The following is a 17,404-nucleotide window of genomic DNA, read 5'->3' as shown; positions in this document are numbered from 1 at the left end:
CCTGCCCTCTGCTCAGCCCTGGTGAGGCGACATCTGAGTGCTGTGTCCAATTCTGGGATCCCGAGGACAGGAGGGATATGGAACTCCTGGAGCTGGTCCAGTGGAGGGCAAAGATGACTGAGGGACTGGAGCCTCTCATGAAGAAAGGCTGAGGTAGCTGGGCCTATTCAGCCTTGAGAAGAGAGACTGAGAGGGGATCTTATCAATGCTTACAAAGGTCTTAAGGATGGGTATCAAGAAGGTGGGGCCACAGTCTTTTCAGCTGTGCCCAGTGGCAGGGCAAGGGACAATGTGCAAAAACTGAAACAGAGTAAAGTTCATCTAAGTGATGGTGACAAAACAAGTGTTACAGGATGCCCAAAAGGGTTGTGGAGTCTCTTTCTCTGCAGATACTTGAAACCTGCCTGGATGTGATCCTGTGCAATCTACTCCAAGTGAACCTGGTTTAGCAGAGAGCTTGGACTAGATCATCTCCAGAGATCCCTTCCAAACCCAGCCATTCTGCAATTCTGTGATAATATACTGCTTTAAATCTTCATATTAATAAAAACCCCATCCAAAATCTAAATAACATTTTTTTATTTCATCATCTCTGCAACCACATCCTGTTCAGTTATAGAAGTCTGTTATAGACTTCTGTTATGAAGTCTAATACAGAAAATCCAAAACTACTTGAAAACTATACAAGACAAAGCAAAGACTACTACAACCAATTGAAATTTGATCAATTTACAAATGTCCAACATGTTTAATCTTGAGACATTTATTTCTTTAATTTTTTTTATCATGTTAACTCTTATGCTTATCAACCTACTTATTTCACATGGTTTCATGCTGGCCTCTTAATTTTTCTGTTTTAAAGTTACACATTCTAATTTAGGACTATAGAATGGCTGTGTTTCTCCACCAAAAAAAAATGTTGATTTTTAATAGCAAACTACACAAAAATGAGAACATTAGTGCAAACAACAGAGATTCTGTGTTCACCCACTATGTAGGAGACACACACATCAATTTTTTTGTCAGGAACTATTAGAACTCTAATTGCCTAGCTGCAATAAAAACAGATGCCATGCCACTGAGCAGGCTCAGGTAAGGTCTCTTTCAGTATCTCCTATTATGGTTGCTGCACTCTACTACCTCCTACAAGTCCCTAAACACAATCTAGTGCAGTTCATAAAGGTGAAAGATGTGTGGGTTCAGTTGGTGAAAGATGTGTGGGTTCAGTTCCCAGCACAGCTGTCCCAGTAACTGCTGTTTTTCATGAAGACAATGTGATTTTCCTGCTGTGTTCCTTGCACAGTCACACAGACCTGCTCTGCAGTAAATTGTTACTAGCAAATTTACAGTACCTCATCCATGCAATACATAATCTCCAAACCCTTGCAAGAGCTTATAAAAGCTGCTGGCTCCTATATTTCAGTTCCACACAAGGCAATGTTCCTGCTGAGTTACTGCATGTGCTGTCACTCAGAATACTGATATTTTCTTTTTAAAAAAGAAAAAAAAGGAAGGTAAGAGTGATGAACTGCCATATTCTGCCTCTCTTCATACACCTTTGCTATCACTGCTTGTTCTGCAGGAAAAAGGAAGGCATCTCCCACTGCAGGGCTGGGGCATGTACCTAAGCACCCCAGTGCACCTCACAGAATTTGCCCCCTGCCCAGGGCCAAAATGGGTTTCTGGGTGTCCCCTTATGTCACTGGATGCACACAGCTCCACACAGGATGAGTCACTGTACACTCAGCAACTCAGCAACTCAGCTAGTACACCCCTGGAACAAGGTGACAGCATAAAATCCATGTCATTTTTGACAGGTCTGTGACATAGCTGTCTATGACATTCTCCAATTCTGGAAATTATACCACTTTTAAATTCTCTAATTTCCAAACTTTGAGTCACTATAAGGATGCTGACTGCATTATTTCTTTTTATAGACATTTATAGCCTTTAATACAAATTCTACCTTCAGGTATGTTGCAGACAGTGAGATTCTGCTCCAGATTTAGATGGAAACATTTAGGTTTCTATGGTGCAATGCCTCTAAGTTCAATAACTATAATACCATTATAAATAGTGGCCAGTTAGTTCAAGATATCTGTGTTGGAACAAGAATATTGCTGTTCTGCTCAGGATTTTCCCTCCATTAAGTATAACTAACTTTGGCAAACTATTCACAAGGTGAATGTCAGTAGGGGTGCTGGCATTCTGGTCACAGGACACATGCTCTTTCTTCTGGCAGGAAAACAGCTGCAGCAGGATTGATTGTTCCACTGGGCTGAATCTGCAGACTGTGAGTTGCACAACCCTGTCTGACGCCTGTGGGAGACATCCTTGTCTCCTCATCTTTGAATCCTGCCCCTCATTTTTTTCAGCACAGACTGCCAAGAATAGAACCTCAGCTCACAGAGAGACATTAGGCATCTCTAAGGTTTCTACAAATGAGCTGTCTAGGCTCCCCTCTGTCCTCAGTAAAGAAGAGAGGCATCTCCAGAGAACAATTCTGCTGCTGTGGGGGATGGACTGCTACAGAAGTCACCTGCATTTCTTTTCTAGCAATAAAAGAAGCTTGGACAATGAGTTGACATCTCACTTGCAGAGGCTAAAGTTCAAGGTGATCAGTCCTGACAAAGCTCAGAACATATAAATCTCACTTTGGGTAACAAAAACCACATTTTTTTGTAAAACTGTCTCAATTTTATTTAAACTTTAAATTGTTCCAGCATTCCATGAAGAAACCCAAAAATGAAATATAAGGGGGAAAGGAAGAAAAAAAACCTAGCATAGCCAAGACTGGGACAAATATGCAAAATGTGCACGTACTCAGCTGAAACAAAGCTTGCAGGTTTTAGGGAGGAATAAGGATGGATTTGAAAGTAATTGGCATAGCAGGGCCTGGAAGGTAACCATTTAAAAAGGCAGGCAAAGGATAAGAAGCAAAGGACACCTCTCACAATCCACAATATCCAGTGTGACATATTCCTATGTTACACAGCATAATTGAACATTTATACAGCCTGTCCTCTTTCAGGGTAATGTCACACACATCTAAACTCAAAAGCACTTAAATAATTCTGAAATTCTTTGAAAAATTCAAGACGAAAATATGACTATTCACTTTGTAGCCCTTGATTTCAAGCACAAGAATTGAATGGATTTAATTTAGTGGTATTGCTACACATGTAGATTGAGCCAAGCAAAAAAATGATCAGTGTGAGCACATTTTGAAATAACAGCATATAAGCCTTTATGGCTAAACTGGAGCAGCCTATATGCTCTTAGACAACAAGAAAGTAAATCCCTTTTTTTATTTCTGAATATGAATAGACACTATAAATTTATGTCATTTTCCTTTTGACTGGAAAAATAAATCATAGAATTGTTGTTAAGACTTTTCTGAAAACCAGAAGGATGCAGCCTAGAAGAAAACTAACTTCAAAATGTTTTCTGGCTGTGACCAACTATCCATTCTGTTCTAAATCAAGGCGACCGATAAAGTTTGGCATAAAGCTAAACATGCATATGTTCCTCAAAACTTTTGTGGGTAATGTCAAATTCTGCAATTTAAAACTTTACAAAGGTAATTCCTACCAAAATAAAAATTGTCTCAGCTCTGTGAAGATTCAGTGTCCCAGCGTGACTGACTATAATTTTTAGATAGCTAACTCATGTCATTTCCTCCTGTAAGACATACACACAGACATAACACGAAGAGGAGAGGCAATGTTTCCCTCCAATGTGAAGATGAAGGGATGAAAGGATGGGTGTAGGATTCTACTATTAATTACTTATAATATTGTGCTAATGTTCTACAACTCTGAGATGGATAGGAAGAGTCCTCCTTAGAGAAAATAGTAAAGCAAAATTTGACTAACCTGTCTTCTTCCAGTAAACTTTGACCTGAAGTTGATTGTCCTGATAGAAGGGAGTTCCAATTTTAAGAAAACGAGTGGTTTTCCTTCTTTGAAAGGCTGGGTAAGGATCTACCAGTCCTTTCTGTGGTTTCCCAGCTGGTGTCCGTTCCTCTGCAATACACAGAACAATCAGGAAACTATTTAGTTAACTACAGTGCTGTATAATGGCTGTGCTAAATTTGGTGTAATTCAGAAAATAATAGTATCTTTATTCCAAATTATCTTGTTTCCATTTCTTATCTAAATGAAATAAATATAAAGAATTAATGGCTGAAAAAATCACTCATTTGAAATTCAGTCAAATTTAGAAAGTAACCAAAAAAAAAAAATACATTTTCATAGGGAAATGTCTGTAAATTTTCTGAAGAGTAATAAGGAAATGGACTGTATTTATATCTCAAAGAACAAGAAATGTTAACACAAAGATTTTTTAAACAGGCACAGTATCTACTAGTAGTTCCCTCTAATACTTCACAGTCTTTATATTCATGCAGTGTTTGAACATGCACAAAATCCAAGGACAGCACGGAATGTAACCCACAGAGTGCCACATGTGGTTACTACATCAAAGTAAATATAGTCATCTGGTATGCTATATATGAACACTGTGGTCAGATTAAAGATCTGTCTTGCCCACTTTCCTGTTCCCAACAGTGAATGGTGAAGGCTTAGGAAAACATTGCAAGAGCAGAATTTTCTTTCAGCAATTCCCTTGGTGCTGTGTGCCTGTTTCCAACAAGCAATTGCAATTGGATGTCCTTCATCAAGCATTTTCTTTGGTAAAAATTTATCATCATTTAGTAGGGTTGACAGTACTAATAGATATTTTCAGTTGAAAAGAAAGAAATGTTCATTCAAACTGCACTTTTCATTGCACACTTGCAAATGTATCTGATCTAATTAGGAGGATCAGATTATAACCAAAAAAAAAAAAAAAGCTGTATTTATTTCAATAGTATACCTAAATTAAAACTAAAGAGTCCAATAATAAGGAAGTGGCAAATTATTAACTGCATACCTGAGAGAAAGAGGGAAAGATTCAGGTTTCAATAATTTCCAGGAGTAATATATAAACTTGAACATTTTGCCTTATATGCAGCTTCAATTAAAACTGACTTGCTTTATGGCCAAGTTTCACTGTCTTGGCCCTTTGCTGAATCTGATACAGTTTTCATTTTGTTTGTTTGTTTTATATTAAACTACCAAACTTAATTCTTTCTTAAGGTAACCATAAAGTTACTGCTACCCAAATGAAAATGAAAAAGTTATAGAGAGAAGTACAAACTAAAATCTATTAGGTATTCCTCAATTTAAATTATTTTAATTTTATTAAATCTCTCCTTTGCTATCTCCGTCTGCTCCACTTCCACAAAAACCAGGACACCAATTTAGAATATTTCTATATAAAGATCAAGCAAGAATCTTGCACATTTCCCAGAAGTGAGGCGCACAAATACAGTGAAGCAATGCCTTTCTGAGTGTGGGGAAATGTAATGCCAGAGGGCTGAGGTCAAAGCTCAGAGAATTGTGTAGGACTAAATTACTTCAGTGAGGTATGGGCTATCTCTATTCTGACAACAGGACCAGATACCCAAAAACCAGAGCTTAATTCCACACAGAGCTGAGTACCTGACAGTGGGACTTCAGCAAAATTGGCATGTTGCTTCTAGAATTATTTCCCAAAGTCCATGGTAGTCCCAAATTAAAGATAAGCCAAAGACGTCATGTCCTAGATAATATTTCAGGCAATTTTTTTATTTCTTTTTCATATGTCTCCATCTGCTTCTGAGTATTCTCAAAATTACATCAAGCAACTAACCTGAGTGAGATACAGAAGATGAATTTGCATCTCCTCCAGGAGAGGTTTTTACTTGCTTTTCTATATAAAATATAATCTAGCCTTTTAAAAAAATGTCCAAAAAGGCCTAAATACTCTCTCATTGATAGAGTGCTCTGTCAATTAAAGTGAGTGCTATCAGTGTTGGGTTCTAAGAATCTTGACTCCTTTACTTCATGGCTTTAAGAGAAGGGATGCTCAAATTTTTTCTATAAATTTATTACTGAAATACTCAAACAAATATGTGTTTTACTTGGTACAAGCACTGATTTGCAGTTAAAGAGAAAATACTGCTCATTAAATAAATGGATATTAAAAATTTGAACAGTCAGAATTCTTGAAGTAAACAAGATCAAAAAGATATTGTTCCCAATGTAGTTTTACTCTAGTTTAAAATACAATACAACAATTAATGAACCTTTTAGTACAAAAAAGTCACCCCAGTAAAGCAAAATAAAACAGAAGGCATTAAAAAATCTGTACTAATTAGACATAAGTAGGAAGCAGATTTTTAGAAAAACTACTGATGGTCCATTTTCTGAAGCAAAATCATGGAGAGAGCAGGGTATCCAAGCAAAATTGTGGAAGGAATTTAAATCTAGTTGTGACAATGAAAGGAAAGAGGTTCCACTGCAGAGGACAGATAATGATGAAGCAGTGGAGTCATATGTGAGGTACAGCATAAATGAACTCCATTTGGTGGGGAATTTATAAGTAATAACTCAGATGTGACCTGCATCAGATTGTGAAAAACACAATGGTTTGAAGAAGGAAAACTGAAACAAAGATTTTCTCCAAACATAAACCCAGAGGTGATATAGACAAGGGTCAGAACATTAGTGAGGCCACAGAGAGCTAATACAGACATATCAGTGAAAGGATTTCTTACAGTAAATATGAAATGATACAAAAAATTACATGCTCATATCTCAATTACTCACCTTCAGTTTAGAAGGCTTTTGTTATATGGAAAGTCTTTATTTACTATCATGTTTAAAGATTATGATGGTCTGACCTAATGTCAAGAGTACCAATACAGCATGACAAAGGTCAGCCGATTAATTTTCTTTGCTCCCAAGATGAAAACACTTATAAAGCTATATTGATAATAAAATGAGACAAAGAATTTAAAAAGCTTGCCCATTTTCTCTTTGGTTACTTGTATCCAATGGCATCTGGAATTTTCTCCCACTTAGCAGGACGCAGACCAACCTCAGACAGATAAAACCCCACCATCAGGATTCTTTGATTTAGCATAAACTCAGCTGTGAGTTGAGTTCTTACTTAAAGCTGTGATGTTGTAGTGACATGACAGTCAAGATGACTGCACTGAAAACTAAAAATCTTAAAGTTAGCACCAGGAGCCATAACTTCACAGAAACTTTATTAAAATAAGCAGGAAATTGGGTAGGGGGACAATGTGGAAAAAAATTTTTGCTTGTTTATCTAATGAAATTTGCAGGGGGGGAAAAAGAGCAGAAAAAAAAGCAGCAAACCCCACAAACAATTCTTAGGAAAAAACCAGCAAAATCTGAAATCTCTCAAACACCAATGATACTACTCTACCAGAGCTCAATGGCTCACTGTATGCAATTAAAACACCCAGTTCCCACAGTTATTTTTTCCTCTATTACCTCTCCTGTGTAAATATACAAAAAGAAGGATAACTTAATGTGATAATTGCAAGAAGATTTTGATACCATGCACAGTCCTGCAAACTAAGCTTCTTTTCTAGGAGATGAAAAAAAGCACGAGTACAATCTAGGAGGGCCAATAAGGAAAAGGCAGAACTCTTTTACTTTTATTGGGCTTCATTGAGGATTTAAACTTGCCTAATATACAGACAGTGGAGATTCAAGCTGATATTTTGGTATGGATTTGAAGCAAAGACTCAGTGTATGGACGAGATGAAAACCTGACCTTCTGCTGTCTCTCAAGATGGCCCAAAAGAGTAGTAAAGATTAGTTTAAAAAGGAAAAAGAAGGATGCTTCAGCTTATTTTTTCTTCTTGGTCCATTAATACCAACCATAGACGAGAAGGTCTGTGATAGCTAACAATCACATTACAATATTTTATGTATACCCAAACAGAATATGGCAACAACCACAGTTGATTAGTGAGGTTGAAATTAATTACAGATCTCTTATGAAAATGGCTACAAGTTTAAACTGTGAGTGTACTTTAAAGAAAGAATGTAAATTAATACAAAATGAAATGGAGTCAGGGCAGAATAATTAAAATCATATTCTTTAACATCTTATTTTCAGAACTTTGCTGTATTAGTTAATCAGCAATTGGGGCAGTAACTCAGTATTGTACCGTAACTGTATAAATAGCATTTAAACAAGGTTAAGATTCATGGTGTTCTGCCAGATTCAGATACAGTTTGCAATTACATTACTTAGCATGTGAGGTTCTAAAGAAGTTCTATAGCGTAAAGGTTCTAAGAACCTTTACACTATAATCTATCATCTGAACACCTTGAGATTTTAATTTGAATGTGGGTCCTATGTGTGCAATATTTTGAGAATGCATGGTTAACAGACATGGAATGTTTTAGATTCCCTAAAAGAAGAGTCAGTGTTTTATATATCAACTGATAACAGACACAAGGTTTTGTGTTCCAAGAATCTGACTTAAAGAGCTACTAAAAATGGCCAGGATTTTGGAAAACGTTGCAGGTTAATACTGTCCAGTTAAGACACACAAAAATGGTTTTACTCCATCCATTTAGAAACACAGTCAGTATCTATATCTGCATTGAATCTAAAAAATATTAACACTACAGTTATGCAAAGGCTTTCATTTTCTTTGCAACTGTTTACTTCAGTTGAGTAGAGTCTAAGTCAAAGAATTAGGCAAAAATTGTCACCAATTTTTAAATAGGAAATTTAACAAGAAAAGGTTACTCAAGCTGACCGGGAGATGATCACTGTGCTATGGAACAGCCTACTTAAAGATTTTTTAAAATTTAAGATATCATTATATAAAACATTCAAATTCCAGATAAAGGAGAGAGACAGCATTCAGGTGTTTGATTACTCACTATTATTCCTGATGTCCTGAGTCGTGCTAAAATGGAGGGAAACCTTTGCACTTTTTAGGCGTATCTGACCCCAACGTGTCACTGCCTGCAGCTCCACATTGTAGTTGCTGTTGGGTTGGAGCCCCTCCAGGACCACATAATTTTGGGCCTATAATAGAATAAATATACAAAGCAATTATAATATTGCTGAAACACATGCCTTTATTAAAAGCAGACTTGTTATCTTAGGCACAAAACCTTTTTGAAGTTAGAAAACTCATATATAAATTTCAGAGCAAAATTTCCTTTCTGCAAAAGATTTCTTTAATTGGACTCTGTTCTTCTGTGTCATTTTAAAAATACTAACCTACTTGATGCTTGCATAATTTTGGCAATTTCTTGGCAATTCCAAACCTATTGTTTAGGCAAAACCAATGAGGCTTTCTTCTATATAACAAGGTTTTTCTCTTATGCCAAAATCATTTTAGCAAAAGGAATTTAAGCACTTAATTCCACAATTTCTGTGTTAGTAAAGCAATTGAAAACTTTTTGCTAGAGACAGTCAGTCTGAAGATAGCTAAAGTCCAACATTTAATAATTTTTTAATACATTCTATTTGTTTAAACTCTTGAAAATAAAAATCTAAAAAACATGGACCAACCTAAAATACCCTCTCATTGGAAACAACACTTTTTCCTCTGTAGAATGGAAAATAGAACAGAAAAAAAAACAATTTCCAGTGTCACGGACGTGTACAAAATGGGGAAACAACAGATCAGGTTTATCATTCTCCAGTCAAAAACCCATTCATTAAGGCAAGGCACATGATACTGTAAAGAAGAGTCCAACCTTCTCAGTCTTATATTTTATTTTGCTAGATTTAATTATAAAAATATCCTTTTAGTCCATATGCCAGGTTGAACATATTACTCCATGATTTTGTTAGAATTTCTTGTGCCTTAACAGTCCATATAGAGTAAAAAAGGTAACCATATACCAAGGGAACCACCCTATATTTAACATTTAGGATGATAAAAGGAGATTGCCAAAAAGTATTTAGTATTAATTATCTTTACTTGTTTAGTGTTGACATATTGATTATAACTTTTGATTAACAGTGTCAATATTGCAGTCAAACTAACTCAATGTCTACCTGGAGTGAATTCATATGGAAATCAGTAAGAAATTATTTGGGTTGGGCTACATCTAAAGGTAAAAACTGGACAAAAATAATCTTCAGTGGTCTTTAACAATTAAGAATTTTCCACCTTTCCTTTTTTGTTTTTTAAATGTTCGTGCATTTGCCATTCTTTAGCCTAAGAGTTGCTACAATATTCAAATGACCATTGATTAGCAACTCATCTGGAATGTCCTGAATCTCACTGGCAGTGCTGTGCAGTTTCACGACATGTTGCAGAAGAAAAAGTACAAGTAAGGAGCAACATGAGAGATGTTGTAAGAATCTGCCTTTTCTCTAAAATGCACCTTGTATTTCCCTATATTCAAGGTCAGAACTTTGTCTCAATTACCCTAATGTTCTAATGGACCTGGTTTAGTATTATTTCTATGTAGGAAGTGCCCTATGGAAAGGTGTTAAAGATTGCAATGCAAGATGTTTTCAATTACCATCTGTAGGGTAGATTATTTTTTGTCAAGTGGGCAGTTTGCTTTATCTGTCTCTTTGAGTGACCACATTCACACCTCCCTGGGGAGGGGACACCTGCTGATAACAGCTATTGAATGTCACTTCTCAACTGATAAGAACTACAGCATCCCATTGTGACATGCTCCACCCAGAGGGAGGAGCCAAGCATTGCTACCCAGATATAATCCAGAGAATTTGGAGACACAGATTTCTCCACGGGATTTCCCAGAGGAATAGCAGCTGTCTCTTCTTCTATGGGATCTTTGGAGGAAGAATACATTCTTCTCTACAGGATCCCTGCTCCAACAGAACCACACGTGACACTTCAGGAGGACTGCAGCCACATTTCCAATTGGACTGCTACCAACACGCTGACCAACAGGGTGTCAGGTTGGGTTCTGACTCTGTCAGTGTTGTTCTAGTGTAGTGCATTATTTTATCCTTTTATTTATTAAATAACTGTTATTTCCTGCTGCCATATTGTTTTACGTGAGAGCCCCTTAATTTAAAATTTATAGCAATTCAGAGGGGTGGGGAGGGTTTACATTCTCCATTTCAGGGTAGGCTCCTGCCTTCCTTAGCAGACTCCTGTCTTTCCAAACCAAGACAAAAGGTATTAAAGACCCAGATCAGTTTTAAAATTCTCTGGGGTTTCTGATGTACTGACTAGCTTGTAGAGAGAAAGCTCCCTGTTATCTTTAGGCTGAAGCCTCTTTCCTGAAGGTCTTTACCCAATGTAAGGTTTCTTGAGGAACACAACCTTTCTATGGAGCACAGTCCAACCCTACTCCTATCCTGCCGCAATTATTTTTTAAACAACAATAAAGAACTAACCTTCCTTTCTGTGCAAATTGACTTGCATGATTTCATCACACAGCCTTCACTGCCTTTATTTCTGTCATGGTTTGGTGACTGAGGGACAGAGGGGGAATTGTGTCCCTCTGACTGTCATTCATCACAGTGCAATGGGCAGACAGAGCCAAAACACAGTGTTAACATTGACATGGGGCCAAAGCCTCACTATCAAAAGCACTGACAATCAAGTCATATCTAAGTGATTTCTGTTATTCCTATCTATTTCTATTAATTGTTCTAAAATAATATGCAATATCCTTAAGGATATAATAACAAAAAGTTTTCCAGTAAAGCAATATTTCACGTATTACTCAATAAATTCATAGGAACTAGCTGCTAAGAAAATACTGCCAGATCTTTGGTACAGGAGTTTATTTAAAGAGTTTTGTGTGGTTTTCCCTCAGACCTACACTGACTGTTTAACGATTACTCTATGACTGTGTCACAAGTTTTACTTGCATAGTGAAAGAACAATGTGACAGACAATGACAGGCTTTCAAATAAAATAAACACTTTAAGAAGCACTAACTGAATAAGCCTAAATTTAGAGGACTAACAGCATTTAAATTTCATTCATCTTTCCTGAAAAATCTTATCATATTTACCTGTATTCTAAGGCAGAAGTTTACTTCTCTCCCTGAGTTTAATCTAAGAAAAGGATTGAGAGATCAAAATATTCTATGGACTTCATGATTGTAAAAATTAGGATCACTATTTTACCAGTGGCTGAAATCATTGGAACTTATCACACATTTTATACTTACACTCTATTTTGCATAAACATAAACAATATTTCTGTCGCAGTTACTGATTTCTTTCTTACCCCATCAGTGATCTTCCTTCTCTTTTTTTTTGCTGGAATTACATATTTGCTGTACGTCCAGCTCCAGAAGACTTTGTAGTGGTGCACTGGGATATCAGGCTCTTCTGGAAGATCCCAAGTAATCATTGCATTTACACTCCCATCATTGTTTGCACTGATATTGGCAATCCTGATATTAGATGGAGCTGGTGGAGCAGATGGATCTAGAATTTAGAAAAAAATGAAAATATTTTAAGGGAAAAATCATCTTCATTAAGGTAAAGATTACCTTCCCCATATATTTATGAGGCATTCACAAACTGGATTAAACACTCTAAATACACTGAGGAAAATCTGGGCAATGCCATCCTGTAACTGATATGGCTTCTTGTAAATTCTAGAAATTCAAACTCTACTGAAATAAAAATTATGGGTTAGCATCTAGTTTGTCATTCTTCTGTGTTGTTGATAGTTCACAAACATTATGAAGCTTTATCAAAATGCACCAGACTATCAGTTTTCCTTCTGTCACTCACTTTAAATACACAGTGAGTGTAAAATACTCAGTTGTACAAGAGGCCTTGCAGAGTCCCCACAGAACTGCATGGATGAAACACTGAATATCTTTTCATTGCCAGATAATTCTCAGATGATTAAATTATTTTTTGATATATTGAATCTTTCCTCAAAATTCTAATATTGATATCTTCCACCATGGGACACAAACACTTCCTTAGACTAAATGTAATTAAAGCATAATGATATATTACACTGTGGTAGAAATCTATAGGGTTTTTTTTAGAATGTCAAAAAGCAATTAGCTACCTCTTTGATTTATTTCACTATTCTGGTTTAATTCCTGGTCAATATCAACTGAGATTGTATTCCTTCAGTTGTCTTTGTGCTGACTCCAGAGTCAAGGACACACAACAGTCAGAGTTTGAATAAGATTAAATATTGAATCTTTTCCAATATTAAATGTAAGGTCCTCCTTGTGGATTCACTATATAATATCCTGGTCCCAAGTAATGTGAATCAATGAAGATTTTGCAACAGTGCTTCTGAAAGTCCAATTTGTTGTTTACCAACTCCTATCTTTTAATTTGACTTTTTAATTTCTACCCTTTTTTAAATGTCTCTGTCAGCCAAAAATTGATGATGAAATAAAAGGAAACAGCAAAAACAAAATTTACATAGAAGTAAGCAGTCAGACTAAAAAAAAAATTAAAAGCATATCAGAAGAATAAAGGAAATTCATAGCAAATAAGACATATTATCAATGTACAGCCATACAAGCAACCACTTATTTGCCAGAAATAAAACTGGAGGTGTGAGGAGAGGACATCATTCATTCTTTTACTGTATGGTTCACCTGCATTATTTTAAATTGGTAAATGAGCTGTTAAATAAACATTCCAGACATACCTAATTCATCAGATAATGCCCATGACAAATTGTCTCACTGAAAAATTCTATCATTTACTTTATAAAAAAGGCACATTAAGAATTAATAAAGACAGAATTTCCCTTTTAAAGATCAGCAGATGTGAAAAAATTACTTATTCCTGTTATTAAACAGGACTTTTGCTGAAATAACAATGGATATTCCTGTTCCCTCACACATTCCATTTTCATTAAATAGTAATGGATGTCCCTGTTTCCTCACACATACAATCCAATCTAAATTTTGGCCATAAAAGTTCCAAAGCATACTTAAGAATTCTGGAAATTGAACACAATTTCCAAACAGTAATAATGCCTCACTTCTCACTTGGATTTTTTAATCCAGTAGCAAGTCAGTTGTGTATATTTTTTCTGGCTTTGGAGAAGCACTGCTATTACGCTTATTTCCTCACCTGCAAAGCTGCCAACCACTCCATCTTAAACTATACTAAACCATTTATTCCAGAGTTAAAGAAAAAATAGCTAAATAGTTTGCACTATTCTCCCAAATTTTTCATTTACTTCTGTTATTTAAAAGGTAAGTATAAAATGTAATTTAAGTAAACTAAACATAAACAGAATCATGATTCACTTATATAAGAAATTTATTAAGCATTCATCTCCACTGATTTAAAATGTTAGGGGCTTTTACATGTTATATGACATTATATTAGGGATATAAAACATTTATAACCTGAAGTGCAACATGATCATATTACTGTAGGTGAATTATTCAGGTTATCTCCCAGAAGTGCTATGCATCATGTATTATGTATACAAAACATATGGGATAAAATAAAAGTGTTTCAGAGAATATATCTTCCCAAATGGTCAGATATAAACAAAAACAATTCAACCTATAAAACATGTTTGTCCTCTTTCTGCATCTACAAGAGATAGAGAGTAATTTTAAAAAATATTTAAAAAAATGAAATAGCTCATTTGGACAAAGTGTATTACATGATTAAAAACATTTTGAACTTCTCTTCACCAATTTTTTGTAGGTCTAACAACTAATGACCAAATTTATTTTTTTTTCTTTTCAAATGTTTATATGTCCATTCCAGCAAAATAAAGTAGTTAGAAAGAAATGTGTGTGTACTGAAACCAATAGATCATTTCTTCTAAATTCTACAGCACCAGTGTATCTGTGCTTCCTATAATTGCACAGATTATTGAAAACATTATCAGTAGAATTTCTTCTGTGCTCACTAGACACAGTCCAGGCAGCAGAAAAAATGCTGATCCACATTTGAAAGAAAATCTATGAATGTTTCTACTTTGCTGTGTGAGAATACAAACATTGCATTAAAAATCATTGGGTAATTACTGTTAAGGATAGAAAGAATGTCCTCTTAGAAGGAATATTCATGTGATATAATACGGCAATTGCAAATATTTTCCTGAGTGCCTTCTTTCTTCAAAGACTCTTTTGCAAGCCTCTCAAATGTCATCCATAAAAATGCCTTTGAACAAGAACAGTGGTGGTGGTAGAAGACAGAAAGGAGTAGATGTGCAGCTAACAGACATGAAAAGGTGAGACACTGAAAGTGTCTGAAAGACACATTTTCTATGAGAGCTTTATAAAAACTAGTAGACAGATTTAAGAAAATAATTAGCTATAAAAATATAAAATTTCAAAGATAAACAAAACTTATTACAGTTTTGCATTTAATCAAATGAAAAAAAATCCTGTCTTTTTCTATGGATGCATCAATAAAATATTTCACGGATTTGCGGTGTATTACCTGAAATATTAAGACACTCAGTGAGCATTTTATATCAGATTAGGATCCATTCCACATTAAGTATTTCAATACCACTATATAATTTATTCATCTATTTTGATATATTTCTGTGACATTCATCACTATTACAAATGACAAAATTATCATTTTGTAAGTTAAGAACTCAAGAATATTAATTATTTCTTCATTTGAAAGAATTTAATTTCACCAGCAAAGTAGACAAGTGAAAAGGAATAGCAGGGTAAAATAATGTGATCTCTGTTAACAGGAAGAAAAACCAAACAACCCAAACCCCACATTAAAGAAAGCACTGAAAAAACTCCTACACCCTTTAGGCCTCCCAAAAAAAACAAGAACCAAGAAAAACAAAAAAAAAAAAGAAAAACTGTGACATGTTTATGAGCATGCTCCTCTACAATGCATGCCAGCCAGTTACCACATAACAGATTAGTTGCTTTTTTGTGCATTATTGAATGTTAAAGTCATGCTTCTGCAAGGTGGTCTGTTACGCTCATGTCCATGTAGGCATTAAAAGCACTATAGAATTCATGCTAAAATACTTCAAGGTCTAATAACTGGTACTGAATCATAAAGCTGACTACATAAGGTGTTTGTTAACCCAACTATAAAGCTAAAGTGACGTTCTGCTGACTATAAAGCCAATAGCCATCCTACTGTTTGTCTTCATGTACCAGTGATCTCTTTGACTGACTGCCCACATGTATAATTCAGATACACAGATATAAAATTACTGGAATGAAAACTGCTGCCAATTTTTCGAATGCAAAGTACTGATACTTTATATACACGAATTTATCTGAGTGTTAAATCAAATTCTTTGGTTTGCAGAAAGAGTGATGCTGGTTGCAGCTTTTCCTTTGCAGTTTATACAAATAAACTACCAGTCATTCTATATATCCTAGAATTTGGCACAGACAGCTGTCCTCAACTCCTAAAAAATTCTGGTCTCAGCAGCCTGACAAGTAAATCGCTTCTCACTGCTAGAAATGATAGCTTCATTAGGTCAAGGCTGAAGCTGCTGTTCCAGCACATGGGATAAGTACTCCATTTGTCTGGATTGTGTTTGGCTTGAGTATACCCAAAGGACCTAAATTCCTGTCTTGCTGGCTACTCAGCCATCACAAGCAAAATTCTGTCTCCAGTCCCCAAAAGGGAGGATCTCTTGCTGCAAATAAAGGAAAGAAAGAAAACACTCACATCATCACCATTTCAAAATTAACATCTTCCCACACTCATATTTGTGAACATAGTAATAGTTTATACTTTCCAAAACTCTTTAAATCAATAGTATTTTCAAACACCTTTGCAAAACCTTAAAAAACAGTATGGACTAGCTAAACACATGAATCACATCATACACTGCTTCAGTGCATCCACTTTGTCTTTCAATGTGGCAACTGGAGTGAAAACAGTAAATGATTTGGAATGGGTGTCAGAGAGGGGAATAATGGCATTGGAATCAGAATTCTCATTCTGAGCTGTAAAACTGAGAGCAAGTGTGATAATAATTTAAAGCAAATTTTTTTGAGCATTTTTCCTGACTTAAAATAGATCTCCCATTGCTATCTTTCAAACAGGAGACCTTCCAACTCTAAGTCTGCTGAAGCTGCTCTACAGACAAGTTTCCAACCATTAAACAGTTCCAGGGTGTAAGCAGGAGTACTGGCTCTGCCCGATGGAAATGGCACACATAAACCAGCTGTGCAACAGCATAAAAAAATCATTGGTCTCAAAGGAGCAACAGAAAGAGTTTTATTGCCATGAGTGGGTGTCTGTTCTGGTTTTTCTAACACTCAGTAATGTATGCATGAAATCACATCCAGCCTGGTACTTATGTGCTGTGAAAACAATGCTGTCTGCTTCCTTTTGCTTGACAATCTATCCAGTGTATGCTGGCAATTGCCTTCATGGTGAAGCTAAAAGCCTTTAGCAGAGGTGGAAGGGTCAGATGGTTTGGGCTCATTGTGTTGATCTTCTTGTCTCTGGAAATGGCACAGTACCTACAGACCAGTGAGATAATATATGACATAGAAATGCCTAACACTGAGTCCTAGAGTTAACTGAAGTCTCTGGTACTGAGAGTTCATTCCCATCACAAATTATAAAAAGCTAG

General features: G+C 35.7%; 1 protein-coding gene across 1 annotated transcript in view; it reads right to left on the bottom strand.

Moving 5' to 3' along the window:
• The window catches only part of ANOS1 (anosmin 1), a 132,693-nt gene that overhangs the window by 25,242 nt on the left and 90,047 nt on the right, over window positions 1–17,404 (bottom strand). The window contains exons 7-9 of the mRNA XM_064708736.1: window positions 12,101–12,303; window positions 8,799–8,946; window positions 3,876–4,025 (exon numbers count right to left, since the gene is read on the bottom strand). Coding sequence (XP_064564806.1) covers window positions 3,876–4,025; window positions 8,799–8,946; window positions 12,101–12,303 — 501 coding nt within the window. The remainder of the gene's footprint in view (window positions 1–3,875; window positions 4,026–8,798; window positions 8,947–12,100; window positions 12,304–17,404) is intronic.

The sequence above is a fragment of the Zonotrichia leucophrys genome, chromosome 1 (assembly GCF_028769735.1).
Source record: "Zonotrichia leucophrys gambelii isolate GWCS_2022_RI chromosome 1, RI_Zleu_2.0, whole genome shotgun sequence".
In the NCBI taxonomy this organism is placed as follows: domain Eukaryota; kingdom Metazoa; phylum Chordata; class Aves; order Passeriformes; family Passerellidae; genus Zonotrichia; species Zonotrichia leucophrys.
Note: the sequence above shows the minus strand (reverse complement) of the source record. Positions and strands in the feature narration are given on the sequence as shown.